Here is a 15,430-nt window from a genome sequence, read left to right on the forward strand (position 1 = left end):
AAAAAAAAAAAAATCTAAACAAAAGAAAAAAATGCTAATAAATCCAGGAATTCATTAAATACAAGGTCAGACACCAGTAATTGAGTACATTTTGGCCAGGTAAGTTCATGGAGCTAGCCAGCACAAATCTGCTTTTCATATGTGCACTACTATGGTAAATACATGCTAAATGAATGAAGCAAATGACTATACTAATAAACCCACCATTGACTTAATAGATATATATGCATGAAGAGTTGCAAAAGGTCATGATCTATCAAGCATTTATGCACACAAGTAACTCGACACACACGAATGCCCCAGTGAGTTCAGTGGAACCACTCACACGCATATGTATGTGTGGGACTGGAGCCAAGAGAACAGATGTCTTTTAGTCTGTTTCGACATATGCGTGAGTATGCGTGTACTTTCTGTATTAAATGCATGTATTTTATACTTTGCCAAGCAAAACATCATCAGTTACAACAGCGAGGAATCAGGACTAGTGCAGTACAGTGCAAGCTGCTCTAACACTAGGCTACCTAGCTTTAAGCCAAAATGAAATTTACTCCAGAAGTGGAGTTTGAAGAAAATCATTGTGGGGTATAAGAGCTGGGACACCTGTGTAGATTTCGATCACTCACTCACATGAGACTAAACATTTCCAAAGTGTCATTAAGACACTGAGAATTTCCAGCTGGGGTCCAAACTAGCTGTTAACACTCATATGTCCCCCATTAGCTCTACATTTTCCTTTACCTTCCCCCTACATCCTTTCCTCTTCTCTCTCAGACAGTCACTTTCTCTACAGACGTATTTCTGGCCAGCAGTCCTCCATTCTCAGTCCTCAGCCCACCTGCCTCAAGAACCTGTTACTGTGCTGAGGAGCTCTTGTAGGAAATGTAACCATATAGAAATAGATGGTTATTTCCCCAGCAGCAGCCTCTGGACTTCTCCAAGTTACAAAGGGCAACACATTTTTACATCTATATTTACATGTATATACCTACAGAGTACAGATTTATGAGTAAATAAATGCATGTACACTGCTGTACTACAGTACATTTCTGTCTCTATAGCCATTTCAGAAGGTCTCACACATTTTCTCAGCATCTCTCCTTTCATGTTGTGTTGAATAGTTATGAGGTCTCCTGCTTATAGAGGAGAAAAACAGTCAATGCTCTATGAAGAAACACAAAGGTCACTAGTACAGCCATGACTAAAATCTTAAATTATCTATCAGACAAGCTCCCTTCCCATTTAAATTTTATTGCTTCTTATCTGAATTTTGGCCTTTTTATGAAATAGCATTGTGAACAGACTGCAATCTGAAGTTATAAAGACAAAGAAAATAAGAGCTATATACAAATAGGCCCAAACTGGACCAATAGCAAGTAATATCTACTTCTGATAGCTTGATGGTTTCTAAAATGGCAGTATTAGTACCCATTTTTATTTCTTTAAAAAAAAAAAAAAGCATGAATGAATTATTGGTCCTACAGGCATTTGTGGAAAGAAAATTTCTAACCTGGCATAAGAATTGTTTAACTGCAGTATAGTTTGGCAGGGAATTAAATGCTTGCTTAGATTTAAAAAGCAGCTATTTATATCACTCTAACCCTCCTTGATAATTGACATGCTATTCTGAAAGCAAGCAATATTATATTCAAATCCTAGATCATTTCTGGAATGAAGCTATGTAATGCTTTTCCCTCTCTTTCCTTTCCTCCTTCACTTCTCCCATGGTGATGAACTTGCTAGTTCACTTTTGTAATGGAAAGGGATTTATATCTACAAACTTCAGGAAGACTAGTATCAGAATTGCACTAATAATGAGATTCACCAACTTTCATTAGTGAATAAATAAAAGTAGTTTCCTTCTACTTAATGATCAGGGGGAAAAAAAAAAAAAAAGGGAAAAAGAAAAAAGAAAAAAAATAAAAAGAAAGAAAAAAGCCAGACTTGGTAATACCCAGAATAATTTCATCAACAACTGCTTAACAGAAAGAGAATGAACTTTCAGAGTGTTCTCAGATGTGAGACAGGATGCAACATGGCCAGTCGCTCCCTACTTACGTGTTCATTTCCAGAACATTTTCTGCCGCAAAATAAAATGTCTTGATCTGTGGGTGGCTGATCTTAATAGCACTTTAAGAAAATAAAAACAAGAGAGAGATGAAGAAAACTAGTTTGCATAAGAAAAAATAGATGAATTAATTATTTAAAATATTTATTCACTCCACTATATTAATCCAGATCTGCTTATCCATCCATATAGTTAGTTCCTTAAAACTCAAGATTATTTTTAGCTCTTCTGAGGCTACACAGTATTCAGAAAATATAAAATACAGGAATTAAAAAAGGATGTAAAAAGAAATAACACTAAGTTTTTCATTTTGCAACCCCATAAGTTTGCTGTGTGCCCACATCTTGAATACGGTGTGCAGTTTTATCCTTCTCCCCAGCTCAGAAAAATAAACAAACTTGAAAGAGGTTCAGAGAAAGTGTCAGGGATGACCCAAGGTAAGGGGCAGATTCTGTGGATGATTAATCAGGCTAAGAACCCACAGCATAGAGAACTGATGGTAAAAAGAAGGTATAATACAATAAAATCACACGTGGCATGCAACAGGTGAATAGGGACTGATTCTTCACTGTTGTTTCCATGACAAGTTTTAGGAGGCACCAAAGAGGCAATTAGGTTTGACACCAAAAAAAATGGAGGTCTTGACATGCCAACAATTATGTTCTGCAACTCCACCTCAGGATGTTAGGGGTATCCTCATGAGTGCTGCTAATTCAGCGCTAATAATTTCAAACTGGTGGAAATCTACCATGAGTTAGTAAATACACTGACATACTTCTAACTCAGGAAGCTTCACCAGTAAATTGTTTGAAGTCTGAAAGAGCATTTTAAGGAAATAGCACTATATGTTTTTCTTCTTTAATCTTCGCTAGGCACCCACTTTGGGCCACTTTAGTAGGCAGGATATAAGGTTAGACTGCTTTGGTCTGACCTAGTGTGCTTGTTCTTAACGCTGCCTTGAGAAGGAAACACCAACTTTGAAAAAACACTTTTACCTAAATACCAACCAACGTGTATTTCTTATGTGTTATTCTAGCAGACTATCTGTGTTTTGAAGCTGTCTTTTCCAATGGAGAAGAGGAATGAAAAAGGGAAATTTACTTATGCTGTTCCAATGATATCAACAACTCCGTAGTTCACCAGCTTCTGAACATACTTGGAAGCAGAGGTTGACAGTCATAGAAGAGACATTGCGGGGGTGGGGGTGAACATACAGGTTTGAGTTCCTTTAGGAAACAAGCTTCCCATATCTCAGGAATCTACCCATAGTCCTTTTATCCTTTTGCCACAACACTCAAGCTTCTATCAAAGTGCAAGAGTGACTTTCTTGAGTAAAGGACAACAGGATCCATAGAGGTAGAAACTGCCATAAATGATTGACAGTTAATAAAACCAATTGATTCTTTATTGCAGTACGTAAAAACGTAATATGTAAAAATATGTAAACATCAGTGATTTTTGACTGCCTACTGTGCCTATATTTTAAAATAATAATAATAATCAAAAACAAAGGAAGATGCAAGACACTGGAAACTGAACTAGCTAACTCAAACATTCTAGAAATGCAGAATGAAAGAAAAGTCATCAACTTTTCTTATTTTGACTGGATTTCCCTTGGTACATGGTCTGTTTCGACTACAGTATGTCACCTCACTAAGACAATACTACTTTTGAATTACATGCACCTTTCCTATAGTAAAATATGCTTTATTTATATGAAAAAGCAATTCCTCAATGTGTAATGACTATAACCAGAAGAATACCCTTTCCAGTTTGTCACTAGAAATCATGAACTGCAGCAATTAAAAACTTTCTCCTGGTCCTGTGTTTAATGAGTCAACCACCACTCTTCTGAGAAAACAATTTGGAGCTCCCCATATTCAAAATTTCTACCCCCCCTTTCTTTGGAGGATTCAAATGCACAGTTAATCTCAAGAACTCCTAGGGCTAAGAACAGCATGCAAACAGAACAAAGAAGGTTTTCTCTTAAGGGACAAAATAAAAATCATGCTGAGCTTTATAACTTTAAACAGCAGCAACACCCCTCCAAAACCTTGAAGTGTGCTCAGGAGCAGCTGGAAGTCAATGTTGTACATGGAGTTTGGAGATAATATTTTTAGATATGTACTCTGCTAAACAAGGTTTTCACTCCCTGCACAACCAGAGGCTTGTACAGCCCAAAGTTGCACTGCAGCAGTTTAAGGAATAGTCCCAACTGAAAGGGAAGCAGTATTACTTACATCACTGTTGAACTCACCAGACAAGAGAAGGCATCTAAGATAGACTGCCACTTATTCATAAGCAATGAACAATAACAACAGCAAAAAAAAGCATACTGATTTACTTTTTAATTGCAGCTTTCGTAGAGGACATCTGATGGAGAATTTGCAAAAGCATATTTACTGTATGGTTTTCTTTGAGTAACACATTTAAAATCCCATTATTTGTACAACACAGAAGATCTCCCCACAGCTCCATTGTCAGGCAGTACTGAGATCCAATTCTTTGCAACACTGTAAAAAAAATCATGCAAAACCAGGGCTAAGAGATAAACTTACTGCTTTTTTTTGCATTCTGTTGCTCGGTCCACACTGAAGTCTGGAAGCCTGATAAATCCTTCTGCTTTTTCAGCCTGCAATGAATAAATAAATCAGATCAACCAGTTAAACTACCAGACTCCAATGCTTAATGTTATTTAACATACAAGTGCTTGTTTTTGACAGCTTTTTTATACCGTAAAATGTATTCTCATCACCATGGGGACATATTAACACCCAAAGTTTTGGATGATATTTGGAAACAAGGACTATTCCTACACAAGCTATTATTTGAGCAAGTCCTGGATGCGAGAAAGCTCAAGAGCTTGCACTCCTGTCTGTGTAAGCAAGAGAGTGTAAGCATAGGATTTGTTGTAGACTTCCAAATAGCACAGAACCTGAGGAAGGAAAGATCCTCAGCTCATATAAGAGAGCTGAGATAGATTCACCCGCCTCCTCACCTCAGAGTTGTTTGTTGTTGCTGTTTATTTGTTTTAAAATCAGAATATCTTTTTCTAAGATTCATGATTAAGTCATAAGTCATGTCCAGTCTAAAATTTTTTGTCAAGGGCAAAATTTAGGTTTGGAGGAGGAAAAGTAGGAGGGAGGTAGAGGAACCCAATTCCTCTGCAGCCATCCATGATCACACAACCTGGTTCAATAAGTGACCAGACAAGCTTTGTGCACATAGCATGAAAAATGAAACTACTGAACCTCAGCTCTAAAAACAGCTTCAAAATCAGAAGTCACACAGAAAAGATGGGTGACTAAAGAGAGAACGAATAAGTGTTATATTATCATTTCTGGTGTGGCTGTTACATGCAAGCTCAAACAAGCAAGCATATGTTCCATTATACAGCATGCGTGTCTGTTACACAGACGCTTAACAGCAACGCATAATAATCTATGCATATTCAAAAACTAAATGTCTATAGTAATAGGAATTCAAACATTACCCAAAATGACCCAAGGAGGATGGAGGAGGGTCTACCCTGGGTAATTGTAATATAGACAATTTTGTTGGGTAACCTGTCTATTCCTGTACATGACCAAGGCAGAGAGAGGCAATAGGGGCTGCTCCCATGCCAGGAAGTGAGAAGGTACCAGTGCTGTTGGATGTTCCCACACAGACGAGCTGCTTTGTCAGGCTGTGAACCAGACTCAGATGACTCTGACCACACAGAAATCACTCCCTCCAAAAATTCTCTACCATAGTTCAGGAGGTAGAAGAAGCCAGGCAGACATTTCAAGTACACTATTTAGACACAGTCGCCCCTTTCTGTAAGAGAGCGCATTTACTGAGCAGTAACGTCTCTGTTCCAGGTCAGCTGGACTCTGTACCAGAGTGGCTTCAGTAATACTGAAGTTACCAGTTGGCCCCGAATCCCCATTCTTCCTGCCTGCAGCTGAAACAACTCTTTTACTATATCTATCTACATTTACCTGATCAGATGCAAGAAACTAGGACTGCTCCTAAGAGAAGCAATAAGGTAGGCAAAAGCCTGTAGCATATAACATCAGGAAAAAATACACACAGATATATATATATACATATATACATATATATATAAATGTACTTTTCAAAATACAGAAAACATTAATTCCGGTATCAACTATTTACAGCTCCTAGGTCTTATCCCTGGCCATATTACAATTCTGAAAATATACACTGAGATAAAGCAGGTAAAATATACACAACAATTACAAAGACAGAGGATAAATGGAGATAGATGACTGACAGCATCTCAAGCTATATTATGCATGAATATGAAAAGACTATAAAAAGATGTTCATCAAGACAAGTCTTTGAGCTTTAATGCTTGAAAGTATAAATCTCTTAGAACTGAAATATGGATACAGAAAGGATATTTCAGTGGGTGGCTTCCCTGTACCTCTGCATATCCGTTCTTTTGTATACGGTAAATCACAATATAACCATCATTCCTCCAGTTTACAAGCATTAAATATTCATATCAGAGGTTTATATTTTACATCTTCACCAGTAAATGGTTTTGCCTGCTTGAAGAGGAAAAAAAAAAAAAGCGGAATGGGTATTTTTATTAAAGAATATATTTATTTCATATTTTATTTTGGTACAGGAGAAACAGTAATGCTCATCAGCATCTGAGCTGAAAAATCTTTCATTTTGCAATGTGGCTTCATTTGTACAGAAAAATCCTTATTTGTTATTATGGGTTTTTAAATTTCTCTTTTTGTATTTCTACGTGTCATATTTGTTCAGAGCGTGTCTGAGGATCTTTTGTTTCCATTCCACAGATTTGAATTTAGTGAGGCTAAAGTCATGGAGACATAATAATAATTGACTAAAAAAAATAATTACAAGATTAAAAATAAAATGTTTGTTTTTAAAATATGTGTGTTTCAAACAATTAGACCTTAAGCTCATATTTCTACCCCAGATCCATAGTACAGCAAATATACAGAGATGAGTAAATGAGGAGTTTTGTTCATGGGCTGCATTGTACTGAAGATACTGAATGTACTGTCCTGCATTCCTGTACCACTAAGAGTGGTCATTTACTAGGCCAAGTGCAGCAGGAACACTGAAATTATAATCTGATCCCCAAGATCAGTCTAGAAACACCAGAGACTGACCTTAAAATAAAACTGTTAATGTGGTATCAAACCTGTTATTACACACACTGTTGGATATGAAACTTCTACAATGCTAGATGCTTCTCTATAGTATCAATCAATAGTGCCCAGTATAAAAAATAAAATAAAATAAAACAAAACAAAGCAAAACAGGAGATCCAGAAGACACTTTGAAAAGGAATATATTGAACCACCTTCTCACCCGCAATAAAGCATCCAGCGGGAGACTGGGTGACTAGTTGTTGTGTTTTTGTTTTTTGTTTGTTTTGTTGGTGGTGGTGGTGGTTGTTTTTTTTGGGGGGGGAGGGAAGAGCTGACATATTATGAATGCTATCACCACTCAGCCAGTTTTACTATTGGAGCAGTAGTCTAGATGGCAAGACTGCATCCTGTAAATTGTTTAGGATGCTGCACAGACAAAACCTAGCATTAGAGAAATACTTTATACAGGCATTTGAGCATTCAGATTGTGTTGGGCCACAGAATCAACAGGATGCTGTTACTCAGCATGGGGACACTCACCTGGAGTGCTCATGCAGAGATGGAACTTAAACTTGAAGGACTAATGTATTCCATGACCACGCAAATTAAAGGAACAGTCTCTAAATTTCTCAGAGAGACAGATCTGTAGGCTTTGATTTCATTTACCAGTTTTACCATAGAGAAATCTCACCTTATGCAGTATCTGACCTGTTCCATTTAGTAGAAGGTCATGTTCAATGCATCACATTCTGCCTTTACATCATTTCTGTCAGTGATTTCACATTAATTTACAATAAAATTTTAATGTTTCATTTTATGTAGAAGTGAAAGGAAGAAAGATAATGTGAATTTTAGGAACAACTTTTTGTTGTTGTTTTTAATGCACTATTGGTTGCAACTCAGATGTGTCATCTGTGTAATAGAAAACAGATGTTTGATGGACATGTAGTTCCATTTTATAGTATTAGAAAAAAAGGAATGGAAAAAAAAGGAAAACAAAACTTAACACTCAAACATTATGAGCTTATGAGTGTCACTGCAGTCAACAACTTCACACACAAACACACACACACACAAAACACCCTTTTCTGTCCCCAAAAATCAAATATATTAATGAAACATATTGAAGGAACACAATGAAAAAGGTTAATGCCCTTTTCAGCTTGCCTCTCAATATATTGTACAAATTCAGTAACTTTAGCAAACTTAATAAATAATTTAATTGATCCTTTTCAATATTTAAAGTGGATGTAATGATGCAGAAAAGTTTTTTTGTTTGTTTTGTTTTTGTTTTTTTAAAAAGTGCTGTAAAATGAAAATATCCAGTTATTGCAGGACAGCTCCATTCTGCATCTCAAGTTATGCCTGATGGCTTCATCCCGGTGTTTCAGTGCTGCCTGCAAAAGACCTCATGGATGCTGGAGGAGCAGTTCAGTCCTCAAGCCTATTTAGGATTTTTATTTTATTTTTTTTCTCTCTGCCAAGTACACCAGTGGGGATAGAGCTCTAGAGCTTTGAATAATTTGTGTAGCATATTAGATCAGAGGTCTCTGAAACCCTTGACACAATCAACCAACATCGATGAATTTGTGTCATGAACGCAAGCAGTTACTATAACTCAAAGGTGAAAGATTCCTGTTTTAAAAGACTGCAATTATATAGTTCCTAGCAAAGCTCTTGGAGTGAGGACCAATTTAAATGCAGTGAATGCAGGGAAAAAAAAAATACAAAGACAAATAGTGACAGTAGATCACAGCCTGAAACCCTTTGATTTTATACTTATATTTCTTTTCAGCTGAATCCCCATGACAACCATCATTAACACATCCTGTAAAACTGTATTTCAACATTACTTTGAAAACCAACCAAGCTATCCCAAAAGGCATAGCATGACAGAGGCTTTTAGCCCTCTGTCCCTTTCCAGATGACATTATTCACATAGCTGCAACAAGCACAAGATGAGCCAGAAGCCCAGGATTATACATGCTGATCTTCCCCCTGAACCCCTCTTCTTATGCAGAAGTACTGATTCCCTCAAAGGTTTCAGTATGAGGGGGCAGGAAAGAACTAAAACCAGTAAAGGGTCTGGCAGGATTACACACTGTCCTCTTCAACATATTTTCAAGACACATGACTAAGGAGAACAGTAGTGAAAACAGGGAAGCAAACATTATGAGAGAGCAACTCTCCAAAGAGTTTGGTGTCCCAAATGCACTCAAAAAGTCTGACTGCTCAAATGCATTTTCTGAAATTTTCTCTATTTCCATTGCAAAAATTTTCTTTTTTTTTTTTTTTTCCCTACTCCAAACAGCTTTCCTTCCCCATACTGGGGGGGAATGCCCCTGTTACAAATAAGTTTCCCTGCCAAATATGATATCCGTGTGTCAAAAAAAGAGCAAGTATGTATGGGAAGATGTTTCAGAGCAGTCTGTCTAAATGTGCTGAGATGCTGAAACCACAGGTGCCCTAACTTATGTCTCTCAGTACTTCATCTAGCCAGTCAAAAAGCTAATTTGGATTCAATTATCTGCTCATGCTTGCTTTCAGTAGGTGAGAAGCTTGACTGCTAAAGTGTCTGATTGCTGGCCATTCTCAGTATTTTATTATTTTTACTTTTGAGCTGTTACTTTCACAAGGTATTTTACGTTAAACTGAAGGAACACTTGTCTGCAAATGTCAGCCAGAGTGACCTACATTGCCTCCTCCAATCTGCCTGGTGTGAAAGACCCAGAACTGGAGTGACCTGAAGGCAAATTAAACCTGAGCAATGGAAATTTAGAGAGCTTTAGGGGCAGCCTCAAGACAGACTTCACCGAGAACATGATGTCAGCTGAGGTTACCTCCCCAAATCTGGGATAATGCGCATTCGGTTACAAATTCCACCCACTCCTTATTTTCTCCAGCTCTGCTAGAAAAAAAAAAAAAAAAAAAAAAAGGTTAGGTCCAGCACCCTGTTGCTATGTTACAGTTGCCAACGTCTGTCTGACTGCATTTTCTACGCAGCCACTAACAAAATATACTTTTTCCTCACAAGAACGAAACCAGTCAGGCCGAGCTACAAACAGTCAGCATAACCCAGTTCATTTGACCTCGGTCCCTGTCCTCCATCACCGCCTTTCACTTCAGCCTCTAAGAGGCCCATCATGGGACATCTCAAGTGTGGGAGAGGCAAGACTCCGTCTCCTGTAACACACACAAACTCTATTGTCATGTTGGATGCCCTGTTGTGACCATTAACTCCACTGAAGATGGAAGTATTAAAGCCAGGCCATGTGCAGAAGTAAAAAGAAATATCAAGTAAGCCAGTGAGTATGTTACTGATATTTTTTCTTCATAAATAGCAAGGTGAAGATATCTGTGAAAATACAATGGATCAAATTCATCTCAGATGTAACTCCAGTGGTGGTACTAAGCATGGTTCTGGTCTCATCATTTTAAGCAAGCATATTTTAGCAAAGGACACCTTCCCTCCTTTTAACACCCTATAGTTACTGTGATTCTGAAAATGTCACCTGAATCTAAATTTATGCAGAAGTTGTACTCTAAGTTGTCCAAAGAAACATCAGATTTTTAACATAAAATAGTGTAGAGGAGTCAGCAGAAGTTGAAAGCGAAGAGGTGCTACCAGCTAGCATGTTTACAAGAAGTACTGTGATAGGTGAGAAGTCAGGACTGATATAAGCCAGAAGTATTTTGAAGCTGCATGAACTCTTCAGAGTATATGAAATGAATCTGAATGAGGCTGCCACCTGTTCTTCAACCTTGTTTGTTTTGGGGCAGTCAGTGACAATAGGAAAGGAGGCATGGACTAAAATGACAAGTTCATTCACATGGCAAATGCTGTATAGGAGCGTTGAGATCTGTATGACCATGGTTTCTCTGAATCCTGAGAGAGGAATTTAGCCAGACCACTGAAGTAAAGGAAGCAGACAACTTTGCACCTTCTCTCTCCCCCCACCGCCACCCCCACCCCCCAACACACATTCTCCAGAATGCAAAATTTCCCCTATCTTGCCTCATTTTGTTTCTTCTCAGGTTGATTACTCCTCAGAATAATTTGTTTCCAACAATTCTCATGTCTAAAATGCCTGCTAGCTGTCCAGCACACTTTTCTTAATGATGCTCAGCCAGAGGAACAACTACAAGCAGTGGTTTAGAACGGTCAATGGATTTGCAGGATATTAACACCACTGAGAAGTACCTACCAAACCAAGTCTTTTAAGCAAAATTATGGCAAGCATTGAAAAAACACTCTTTTTTTTCCTCCTATTTTTCTACTCTTCTTATTTCTTTTCTTACTTTTTATGTGTGTATTTAACTTGGTTTTGAAAGGAAGCTAAATCAGACTACCACAACCACACAAAAAAAAATAACAACCCATGACCAGCACAGTTGTTTTCACTTTTGCCTAAAAAAGAATATCTAACATCATTTTAAAATGTCATTTAAGAAAGGTCTGTTAAAGTTTTTATCATGTTAAAATCGTAGCTGAAGAGAAAATGGGAAATACACTCCTCATCAGAATAAAGATTTGTTTCATGGAATCATAGAACAGTTTGAGTTGTAAGGGACCTTAAAGACCACCCAATTACAACCCCCCCGCCATGCGCAGAGACCAGTAGACCAGATTGCTCAAAGCCCCATTTAACCTGGTCTTGAATATTTCCAGGGATGGGGCATCCACAGCTTCTCTGGACAAGTTGTTCCAGTGCCTCACTTCCCTCACGGTAAAGAATTTCCTCCTTATATCTAACCTAAATCTACTCACATCTACTCTCTTTTAATTTAAAACCATTTCTCTTTGTTCTGTCACCACAATCACTGACAGAGTTCATTGCCACATAGGCAAATTTAATTTATTTTTTTAATATATTTTTTTAAATATTTGTATATTTTTTAATTTTATTTGTAACTTGAAGAAGACCGCAAGAGCTTTAACAAGGATTATTGCAATAAAAAGAATCCTGTGAAAAAAATCCAAATTGTATTTAATTTGTTCAAATGCTCTAATAATTAAGACAGTTTTGGTTTTTTAATCTTTCATCCTTTGCTGGCCTTGAGACATCCTGATTTCCGGAGCAACATGTTTGCATTTAGGAAGCCTGATGACCGTTTGCAATCCCACACTGAATCTGTTCAGTTTCAGCTGATGTTGTTAGCATCCCCTAATGTTCTGCATGTGCCAGTTCTGGGCTTTGCCAGCATCATTATAATACAACAGAAGCTGTTTTAGAAATAGCAGTGCAAGAGAGTAAAGGGAATAACTATGTTAGAATCTTCCTAGGACACACAAGACACCGTCTCTGCTGTAGCAACAGACTGTAATAAAAATCAGCTGTTCCCTAGGAACCACTGGCTCTTTGCACTCAGCCATAACCTCCCATTAAAAACCCAGGTAGCACATCTGCAGAGTGAAGCTGCCAGATGCAGAGCACAGTGATCTGCAGAGGGGATTCCAGGGTTACTCTGAATTTCTCACTATGATTCTTTCCCCCCTTCTTCAGTTTTTACTTCTTAGCTTCTTTGACTGATTACATAAATCCAGGACCTGCTGTTCTTTGTCTCAGACAATTTCCCACTCACACTGTAAGTGGAGTAGTTGGGTTGGATTGTCAGGAAGAGGAATGCTATCTGTGCCAGCTGTCCTGAGGAAAGCTCATCCCCTGAACAGAAAGCTGGACCTTGAATTCAAAACACTGTCTCCTCTTGCAAATTTGACTTTCAGCATTGACTCATCAAAGCAGGAAGTTAAAAATCAGCAGAACGTGAGAGACTTTAATCACAATGCTATGGATGAGACATCAGCCAAACAAGGAATAAAATCATCATGAATTGCCAGTGCACATACCTGCAATCCTACCAGTTCAAACAGGGGGAAAAAAAAAAAAAAAAGTGTGTGTGTGTGTGGGGGAAGATGGAAGAGAGACAAACAAAATCAAACAAATAAACAGATGAATCTTAGTGTGGAAGGGAATGAAGAGAGAAGCAGAAGAGACACTTCTAAAAATTAAGCAAATTAGAAGTGAGGAGGCAGTATTGCTTCAAGACTTGATAGCAAACTGCCTGACCCAGGAAAACCTTTACCAGATTCAAATGCCAGCAGAGCCTGTGAAGAGGAGCTCTTCAAAGGGCAGAGCAGACTGCAAGTTAACATTTCACAAGTACTTACTGAACTAGAAAACACAGTTTTCTGCATGTTTCACATTCAAATAGACACTTTCCAAATTACAAGAAATGTCAGGGCTGAGAAATAAAGCCAGTCATTAGTACTTCTCCAGGGTGCTTTTAAACTGTGACCCCAGCTCCCCTAGTCTCGATCCCAGCAGATGCCATTCATCCATGCCTGGGGCTGGATGGATGCTGTACTCACCAGCTGACTGCTGTACCAATACAGCGATGACTCCTTCAGCACACACCAGAACTTTTTCCATTTGTTGCCAATGAAAGCTCCTTTTTCCTTCTTTTTGTAGAGCCATCCTTGGCAATCAGCTTGCCCCAGCTCCTTACACGATATCCTCCGTCGGCTCATTGTGAAGAACCCTGTGCCATTAAAAATACAGTGTTCTGCTTGTTTAAAAGTACATTACCAGGAAAGATGTTGCTGTCAATTAAAGATATCAACCTTACTTAGTGATCTTAACAAGTCATCCAAGCATACCTTAAAATATACTTAGAAGTCAATCCATTTTGTAGTGGCTCTGACAGTAATATACACGCCTTTGAAAGCCAGTCTCATGTGCAGAAACAAAATAGTAAGCTATAGATAATGCAGATACTAGTTATCATTTAGATAGCCATACACAAGCTTTTTTTTTGTGAATTAAAAACATATCCTTTAAACCTTTTAAGAGAAGCATGCATGTATTTCTCTTCACACAGCTGCACTGAAAAACAATACATCTATTTAAGTCAGCTAAAGAAAACTATTATGCCAAGTACATTAAAACCGTCAGTGTATGTGTATGCATGCATCTGATTCTACCTCACTGATTTCCAGCTTTGAAACAATTAACATACCACAAGGATTTAGTCCAAAAAAACAGCACGTTGTCATTTTTTTTCAGAATTGCTTCAAGAAACAGTGGAGTTAAAAAGCAGCCTTCCACCAGCTGAGCAGCAGTAGTATAAAATCCTCACCCTCCCAAGATCAAGACATACTAAGAAAATAACAAAAGAGGAAGAGAAAAGAAAAAAAATCTCTCATTACCTTGACTTTTCTTTTTTGTCTTCTGACGCAAAGGAACCTGTAAGAAATGCAGGAAGGAAAGAAAAGAGGAAATTTCAGATTGTGTTGCAACATTTGTCTAGAAAGGGGAGGGGGAAGCTCGAGAAGGACGTGGTGGTGATGCTGGTGGTATATGCAGGATGGAAATGCATAACCCACTCACTGCTGAAGGGACGTTAGTAGCTGAAGCATAAAACGTGTTAATTAGAATTGATGTATGTGGAGTTGAACCAGGGCAAATCTAACTATTATACATGTGCCTGTCTACTAGTGCTTCCTGTTTCACACCCACAGGCAGCTTCTACTTTGCTTCCCTGAATCATATTCTGTGTTCAGAAGTTAAAAAATAAAAGTTAGAAATCCAACATTTTAATGTTTCCATGAGGGAGGTTTACAAACATAGGTTGATTAAAATACATGGCAGATGTTTTATTGTCCTTTAGCATATTCTAAGCACCCCTACCCCTGAAAATGAAAAAAATATTTTTCTTCTTTTTTTTTTCTTTTTTTTTTTTCTTTTTTTTTAAAGTACAAAAGAACACAGTTCCCCTCTACATAAGTAAGAGTTTCATATTTTTTAAAGAAAGGTAAATAAATCACACAAGCTTGGAAGACTATCCAAACACTAAGATATAAATATACCAGAAGTTTGCCATGCCATACATAAGAATTTTGAGTCTCTGCAAAAATAACATAATTGAATTGTATTTTCATTATCAGTGTGCATTCATCCCACGTTAACACACAGAAAATGAAAGTAAAACAGAAGACCAGGGACTGAGAAAGAGGTCATCAGAAATATAAGGTCCAGGTTTTAGAGTAAATCCTCCCCAGACTGGCTGGCTGTGGACAAAGCACTTTACTTCTCTTGGCCTCAACCTTTCCATCTCTAGCATGGGAACAATAACATTCACCTTCTATTTTTTAGGAAGGTTTTGAAACCTCCAGATGACAAACGCTGGATAAGGTGATGTATGGTTTAATATGCTCGGCCACAATGTTGCT

The 15,430-nt window shown here is 37.8% G+C and overlaps 1 protein-coding gene across 1 annotated transcript in view; it reads right to left on the bottom strand.

Moving 5' to 3' along the window:
- IPCEF1 (interaction protein for cytohesin exchange factors 1) overlaps positions 1-15,430 on the bottom strand; it is a gene marked incomplete at its 3' end in the record, with an annotated part of 46,353 nt that overhangs the window by 22,989 nt on the left and 7,934 nt on the right. The window contains exons 3-6 of the mRNA XM_084284425.1: positions 14,408-14,444; positions 13,571-13,740; positions 4,624-4,697; positions 2,056-2,127 (exon numbers count right to left, since the gene is read on the bottom strand). Of these exons, the coding sequence (XP_084140551.1) occupies positions 2,056-2,127; positions 4,624-4,697; positions 13,571-13,740; positions 14,408-14,444 (353 nt within the window). The remainder of the gene's footprint in view (positions 1-2,055; positions 2,128-4,623; positions 4,698-13,570; positions 13,741-14,407; positions 14,445-15,430) is intronic.

This window comes from Netta rufina (assembly GCF_964035555.1).
Source record: "Netta rufina genome assembly, chromosome: 3".
Lineage (NCBI taxonomy): Eukaryota > Metazoa > Chordata > Aves > Anseriformes > Anatidae > Netta > Netta rufina.